Genomic DNA, 8,345 nt, shown 5'->3' on the forward strand with positions numbered 1-8,345 from the left:
TAGGAAATACAGAACACACATTATACTATGCATGCAACCTATCGCAAATATGTTAGATTTCGGAGGTATTAGGAAAAGATCAGCATGGAGGTAATGGGCTTATAGGCGGTGTATCTCCATGCACCGTTACTCTTTGATGGCCCGAAGAAGAGGGCACCACTAGGCATCAGACTATAGATGTTTTGCATCCATCAGACTAGTAGAAGACCGTTAGATGAGGTGCATGGAGATCGTCCGATCTGCTAGGCCCACGTGAGATTTCCTGCGTTGGTTTGTTATTAATTGCTGCTTCTTTCATTATACCCGCTAATTCCTCCTCCTACGAACACACTTTCCTGAATCTGCAGCCCACACAACGAGACTATGATTAAGTTTGTTTCTAATTCCCGAAAAAGATGTTTGCGTCGAGTTAACTGCGTCACATATATGCTTCCAGCGACTCAATAATTTGCTTCAACTAAAATCAAATTTACTCAATCTAATATAAATTTTTATTCGATCTAACAGAATTTGTTGTCCATCGTAATGTTTATTTTGCTTCCAACTAGGCAAGAATTTGTTGAAGTTGACTAGAAAATTTGCTTCCGCTGCAACTTAATTTTGCTTCTATCGGCTACATTTAAATTTGTTTTGGCTGAATCGCAAACTGTACATTGTTTCCTATCAAATGGAAATTTGCTATCAAAGAGAAAGGAATTTGCTTCCATGCAACAAAATCTTAATACAATTACAGAAACAAAAAATATTTATATTACAACAAAAAATGTTACTAGGTCCATGTCTAAGATGGCTCGGAAGCAAGGGAATTGTCTTCGGTTGCAGCGGCACAATAGGAAATGCATAGGCAAAGTATCACCGAATGAAAATTGCCGCCACTGTGATCGCAGCAAGCAACAGGGATGCTGCTGCCAGCTATTAACCACAACATGGAGATATCTGGGTCTGTTTAATGGTTGCGGAAGCTCGAGTTCACACACTATGTCATCAAACACACGTCTTCAGGGAGGGCCTCGGTCGGTATCTCCGCTCATGTCTCTACCACTTCTTCTGCTGCCTTCGGTTGACGCCACCGACATCATGTTCAAAGGTCAGTGCTAGGCATTTGAGAAACCAATGATGCATGTTTGGCATCATGTGGCTCAAAACATATGTACAACAGAGGCTTACCTGAGAAAGAAACAGAAGGTTTGAATATATCAAAACATAAATAATAGGCAGTGGATGCACACAAAAAAATGCATGGCTTACACGAAGCAACAATTTGATCTATCAGAACATACATCATAGGTAGTGGAAGCATAGAAAATTGAGATGAAAAAAAAAAAGCATTGCTATTGAAACATATGTCAAGTGTAGAGGTAGAAACCATAGCTTACATGGAGCAGCAATTTGACTGATCAAAACATACATGATAGGCAATGGAAGCATATAAAATTGAGACAAAAAGAGTAAATTCAATATTGTAGGAAATATATGTGACACAAATGTAGGAAGCATGACTTACACGAAGCGACGAGTTGACCTGTCACAACATACATGGCGTTGTGTTTTGATCGAAATGATGCTGAAAAAGGGAACAATATAAACACTAAAAAAATTAGAAACTGACTACAGAAGCAAACTAGCTACACCAAAGAAACATATACGTACTATAATATGGGGCATGCCGTATGGAAGCACTCTATCTAAACCAAAGGAGCATATGAAATATAAATTGGAAGCCCCATCAGTATGAAGCATGAAAATGTGTTATCTCAATATTACTCATCTTAATTTGAAGCATAGAAAACTGAACATGGAAATTAATGAGAATGGGGTGTCGCTCAATTGGCTGGGCGCCTGAGTTGGCAACTAGCCCGCCCACATCCGAGCCTTAGCTCTAGTGCGCGGTGCTCGTGGAGTTTTCTTCTATAAAAGAACCAACAAGGGTTAGTCATGGGTTGGTCTCATTTTTTTAACATGAAAATTAATTAAAAGAGTGTTGCCAACATGGGGGTGCATGTTTGTGTCACCTACATACCAAATCCAGCAAAAACTTGTTTGAACTATGGAAGCAAACTTTCTAGACCAAAGAAGCATATGTAATAGTATTATTTTATGAAGGTCCGTTGGTAGGAAGCATGAAAAGATTGATATCTCAGCATAAGGCATCCTAATATGAAGCATGAAAATAACAAATCATCAAACCAAAGGGCGATGGAAGCAGTGCAATACCGTGGATTTCGGTGGCCGGACCTGCGCTACATCGGCAGTAGATCCAATCAATTTCCAACCCGCCAAAGCCCTAATCGCAGTTGAGGATGGGGGGCTCGATCCCCTAATGTCAGAATGGCGCACCTGCGATCTGGCCCGGGCGCATCGTTGAAGTGGAGGATGAAGTGGCCGGTCTGCTTGACGACGAGGAGATAAAGAGGAGCAGGGGTGTGGAGCTGTGCTACTGGAGGAAGAGGAGAGAAGGAGGAGCACGGCGGCGAAGGCGGAAGGGGGGAAGGGGACTGGGCGAGGCAGCGAGCTGGGGATCCGCTCGGGTGGAGGAGCTCTGTTGGGTGCGTCCCGATTGGATTTTGGGATTAGGAGCGAACATTACGCGCGGGCGTTGCGGTGATCAGCTCCCTGCCGATTTTTTTTGCGCTTTATTATATTTATTACAAAAAAGGCACGACACGCGAGCGTCGGATCTCAATTAGATCGACGCCGACCAAGTGGTCTGATGCTGGCGTTTCATCAGTCTATAGATACAAAGCGTTTCCCCCCGAAGAATGCTGATATGAGAGCTGAGAGCAACCATAGTCCTCTGTTCTTAATTAATGATTTGTAGTTTTCATAGCGTAGGACTTGTTAGTAGTTTTGAAGAATTCTCATGCCTTTCCTTTTCACCCTAATACCCTAGGAAGCCATCATACGGTTTGCATAATAATAATCATGGTTTTAAATAGCCCGCTATAGCTCCGTTATAGCACGCTATAGCGTTTAGAAGAGGCCCTGCGCTAAGGGTCTTTTGTCCAAACACATGAACAAACATTTTAAATAGCTCGCTATAGCACCGCTATAGCACGCTATAGCATTTAGAAGAGGTCCGTCGCTAAGAGGCTTAGCGCGCTATTTAAAACTTTGATAATAATATATAATTTCGTTTTGGATGATCCACTTCTCTCGCCATCACTAAGGAACTGGGAACGGTGCAAATGGCTGCAAGAGACTCGAGCATTAACCAACAAATTCCTTGTTAGCCTAGTAAGCAACAAACCACAAAGTAATACAGGTACATAGGAACCAAATTCTAAAATTTTGATTCACAAGTTTGAAAAAACAGATCCGATATACCGAGGTTTTGAACACTCTCTGTACGAGAGCTATTTTTTATCTCTATTTCTCTAGAACTAAGAATCCATCACCATTGCGGAAATTCCTTTTTGATTGTTGAAAAGTTCAAAACCATATTTTGATGTTTCGACTACAGAGTTTAAAAGTAGGTGGCATCGAAGAAGAAAATTTGTTCGTAATGTTGAGAGTACACTTTAGCCATCTTCCCACTCAATCCCAGCTTCTTCGTCCACGTCTTCATCCTCATGTTTGATATTTGTGCCCATCTGATGTTCCCAAAGGGCTTCATAAAATGCCTTGGCATATTCCTGCTTAAATACACTCTTCTCTTCTTCTTCATTTGAGTTCATCATCTTTCGATCATCCTCGTTTTCATCCGCTTCTGCTTTCCCACCGGTATGTTTTGTAAATTCTATGCGTTTTGTCATCATCCATGGAGGAAACAGTTTCGACTCTGAACCACCGCTCGTGCTAGACTGATCAGCACCACGCAATAATATGCCAACTTCAAGCTCTGTCTCTGCTAGGCGACCTGGAACTGCGGCGGCTGCTGCAAGAATGTTATTTGCTTTGTGCCATGACCGTAGGCTCGTGAACTCTGGAGCGGCCAGGCCCTGCACCCTCTGGATCTGCGCCTGAAGTGGCTCTAGCTGCTCTTCCATCCTCCGTTGCAGGACATGCAACTTCTCAATCCGCCTACGCTTCCGTGCACCGTTTCCATCATCACCACCACCATCTCCGGTGGATTCGTCGGTCGCGATCGTGGCAGCGTTTTCTACGACCAATTCGGCGCTGCAGTGCTCACAGCGGAAGCACTCATAGTCATCGGCGAGGAGTCTGAGGGCGTCCAATGCGGAGTATTTTGTCCCGCAGTCCGGGCATAGGTACTGCTGGATCGTGGCTCTGCTGTCCGCCGTCAGCTCGTCCCTGATCTTCTTCCTCATGCGGTGTATCCGGTACCTGACAGCGTCGCAGGCCTGCGCGTAGTCTAGGCACCAGTAGGACTTGTGGTGCAGCTTCACCTTCTCTTTCTCGTCGGCCTCCTTAGCACAACCATCTGCAGTGGCGGCTGCTTTGGCTGGCGTTGGCTCCTTCTGGTGGTCCCTCGATACTATCTTATCTTCCTCGAGGTAGCGGAGGACGCGGCGGATCGGCGTGGCCTTCATCCTTAGAGATGCGGCGAGCTCATCCTCTCGGATCCATTGCCCGTTCCGTCTGGTGAGGGCGTCGAGGATGACGACGGCCGTCTGGCCGGAGGCGGAAGTCTCCGGGGGGAGGTCGTCGTAGAAAGCGCGCGCCGCTAGGCTAACGAGCCGGTTGAAAGGGCCGGCGGACACGGATGTCATCTCGGCGGAGGCGGCAGGAAGGCTCGCGGTAGATCAATCCTAGGTGACACCTGGGGGTGGGAGATTATTTATAAACGTGCCGGGAATATAATGCTAGCTGTGCGTACCGGATCTCCTGTTACATATAAGGAAAAAGTTCAAAATAAACCTTGAAGTTATAATCACGATGCCGGACGTAACCGAAGCATGAGCCCCTTGCGAAATACTAGTACGTGCAAGAATCCGTGCAGTACGAGAGCCGGCCGATCGAGTCAAACACAAACCCCTATTTTCGTCTCAGCCCCGTAATAATCCAACAGCTACCGTATTGCCATCTCCCCAGCGTCACCTCAAGTTGTCCAAAACTATAGGAAGCAAGCAAATCCGGGCGTGTCGAGAGCCACAAGGTCACTGAGCTTGAGATGCCGCCGCCGTCGAAAATGGAATGTCGACCGCCGGCGAGATGAGCAAAGTCGTTGGACTAATTACGTGACACGAGGTTGACGTGCGACGTAGTACTGTTGTTGTTCTTAGTTGGCCTCGCCATCCTCCTGGGGCAATTCCTTGGTGCCGTTGCCATCGTGGCATCCTTTACACGTCGCCGCCGGGAAGGCGAATGCAACATGCCGGCGATAGTGACTGCCGGTCGTAGGATGTGGCGATCGTGTGTAGCATGGAGTGGACCGGCGTGCCGTTGGAGAAGACGGCTAACGTCCTTTGTATGTACTAGGAAAATTGCCCGTGCGTTGCAACACGGAACACGCTAGTAAAACATTGTCATGGTGTGAAAACATGCATGAAAAAAAATGAAAGGATTATACTTCCTCCGTTTCAAAATAAGTGTCTCAACTTTATACTAAATTTAATACAAAGTTGTACTAAGGTTGAGACACTTATTTTGGGATGGATGGAGTACGTGTTTTTACGTCCTCGTCGTATCTGGATTGATGCCTTTTTTTACTATTGTGTACAATGACATGAAAGTGTACATACCATTGCCTAATATCATATCCGCCTTAGGAGTATTGTACATTATATTTTTCATCTATATATCTTCTGTAAGAAGTAAGATCATGGTTCAAATAAAATTATTCACGCTACCATTGCTTGTCATATAATCTCAAAATAATATATGCATAATCGGACTCGCCAAGATAAAGACGAGATGTTGTATTTTATGATGTTATGTTTTCTGCACATGCAATGGTAGTTTCCTAGGAAAATAATCTTAGTAAAACAACTGAAATAAAAACAAAGGATATTTTACCAGGATCTGATATGAACGTCAATAAAAATAGATCAGACCACCATCAATTAACACACACACATATATGGAATTGTGCTCGATTTTTACTCAACATGGCACGTCAATAAAAATAGATCAGACCACCATCAATTAACACACACACATATATGGAATTGTGCTCGATTTTTACTCAACGTGGCAAAACAAAAATTCTGCAAATGAATGATAATTGACGAACTGTTATTAGGGTTGAAATGTGATTGCTATGTGATTTGAGTATTTCCTCCTAATTTTACTTTTCTGTCGATCATCCGGAAGAAAGACTGCTATATGTTTCTAGTGATTTGGTCATAACTTGAATTCCATGTTATATATGCAGCACTACATGATTGCCTTAACACCCCTTTTTAAGAGTACATGTGCTAATCTGATAATCTAGATCAAAAATATGCTAATGTTGGAACCAAAATATGCAAAAGAATGTAAATTACAATATATACATTGAATATAAGTACTAAAAACACAATTCCATAACGGTGCTAGCTGACTTGTATTATTCTTGTAGCATAAGCTTGTTTGATTAACTACAGGGCCAGTATTTTGATTTCACTTGAGAAATTAAGTGAATCTTCTTCTGATTCTGATGCATGATACCACCTTTTGTGTTCATCATGCACTGTGTTTTTTTCCAGTTGTGTACAAACTAAACTGAAGCTATCAGTTAAATGTGAGATCGATCAAAATGGCTAACAAAATGATGCCAATTTATGCAGTTGCAAATATCTAGCGTGTTGCAACTAATTTTCTCGGCTCTCTTTTTCTAAGCTGCAGGTTGACTCCCAAACAAAGTAAAGTATAAAAAATATTTTTTTCCAGTTGTGTACAAACTAAACTGAAGCTATCAGTTAAATGTGAGATCGATCAAAATGGCTAACAAAATGATGCCAATTTATGCAGTTGCAAATATCTAGCGTGTTGCAACTAATTTTCTCGGCTCTCTTTTTCTAAGCTGCAGGTTGACTCCCAAACAAAGTAAAGTATAAAAAAGATAAAAACAAAAAATATACATGCAAGAACCAGGGATCGAACCAAGAACTCCTGCTTGCAGACGTGAGGCACATGTCACTGTGCTACGCAAACGCTTTTGGCATACAAAGTACTTTCACCCTTAATAAACTAAAGCCAGGGGCGACTTGAGAAGGGAAAAAATGAATCATTTTTTTTTTCACTTACAGGTGGCAAGGGGGTAACTATTAGCAACTACGGGGTAATTCTTATGACGGACGACAGAAACCTAATTCTCTTTATTATTAGGTAAAGATAAAGATAAAGATTTACACGTATATGCTAGAGGTACAAAAAATACGCCCATGGCCTAGTATTAGTAGAGAGTAGCTAATATTTTGGGCTTTCACAAGCACCGGTAAGAAAAACTTTTCCATTAAAAAGGAAGCCTGTTCTTACTCTTGCTAGCTCTAAACGGTCACATGCATCGTAGGACCACATAGTAAGAGCATCTCCAGCCGCGCCCCCAGAACGGCCTTCCCAGGCAAAAATATTTCGTCGGCGCTGAAAAAATGGCCCAGTCACGCCCCCTAGGAGCCCGTTTTTCTCCGGCTTGGGCCGAAATCAGCCGGCGGACCCAGGCCGAACGCGACGCGCCGGGGCGAGCATTTTGGCACGAAGCAGCCGCGGGCCCGCCGAGTCAGCGAGACGGCCGCTTCGTCGACCTCATCGCCTCGGTTCCCGTAGGAATCAATGCGAAGGCTGCCGCATTGCCGCGCCGGTCAGCCTCCATTGATGCCTCACGGGCGGCGCAGTGAAGACGCCACCGACGCGCGTCCGCTCGCATGCGCCACGCGTCCGCCCGCATGCCGCCCCGCCCGCCACCCCGCTTCGGCTATAAAAGGGCGCCCCTCCCCGCCGGTGAGCGCCACAACCTCTCCTCTCCCTCCCGCGAAAGCTTTCTTCCCGCCGACGAGCACTCCCCCTGATTGCCTTCCCCGTCGACGAGCGAAATGGCCGAGAGATACCCAGGCGACGGCGCAGAGGCGAACGGCTTTGGCCGCCGACACCTCCAGGAGCCGGAGGTGCGCCTTCTCTATGAGGCCGAGTACCCAGCGCCCCCCGACATGCGCGTACCGGGGGCGTGGAGGCTAAGTGCCGGCGGCATCCCGGTGCCGCCGGTCTCCTAAGGAGCCGCATGGCGGGCGGAGATCCCCCACATCCGCTCCTCACTGAGGGAGGAGCAGCGGAACGAGCCGAGGTACGCGCCCGACGGCGAAACGATGTGGACGATGTACTTCGAGCGCCACCGCGAGGAGCAGATCGCCTCCGTCAACGGCATCATCCCACGCGGCCGCCTAAGCTCCGAAGGGCGGCGCGAGTGGTGGGGCGTCCCCGGCCGCACACTCGACGCCGTCCTCGACCACATTGAGACCGGCAATGTG

At 45.8% G+C, this 8,345-nt stretch overlaps 1 protein-coding gene and 1 long non-coding RNA gene across 2 annotated transcripts; both read right to left on the reverse strand.

Moving 5' to 3' along the window:
- Positions 1-807: 807 nt before the first annotated feature.
- On the reverse strand, positions 808-2,486 carry LOC119336217. Its single transcript, XR_005162289.1, has 3 exons — positions 2,215-2,486; positions 1,505-1,564; positions 808-1,167 (listed from the first exon to the last, which is right to left on the reverse strand). It is a non-coding gene; the product is annotated as an uncharacterized LOC119336217 (long non-coding RNA).
- A 1,032-nt stretch (positions 2,487-3,518) lies between these two features.
- LOC119339409 (transcription initiation factor IIE subunit alpha-like) lies at positions 3,519-4,670 on the reverse strand. The gene has a single exon (XM_037611485.1). The coding sequence runs from the start codon at positions 4,668-4,670 to the stop codon at positions 3,519-3,521; it is 1,152 nt and encodes a 383-aa protein (XP_037467382.1).
- Between the last annotated feature and the right edge of the window lie 3,675 nt (positions 4,671-8,345).

This window comes from Triticum dicoccoides, chromosome 7B (genome assembly GCF_002162155.2).
Source record: "Triticum dicoccoides isolate Atlit2015 ecotype Zavitan chromosome 7B, WEW_v2.0, whole genome shotgun sequence".
Classification (NCBI taxonomy): domain Eukaryota; kingdom Viridiplantae; phylum Streptophyta; class Magnoliopsida; order Poales; family Poaceae; genus Triticum; species Triticum dicoccoides.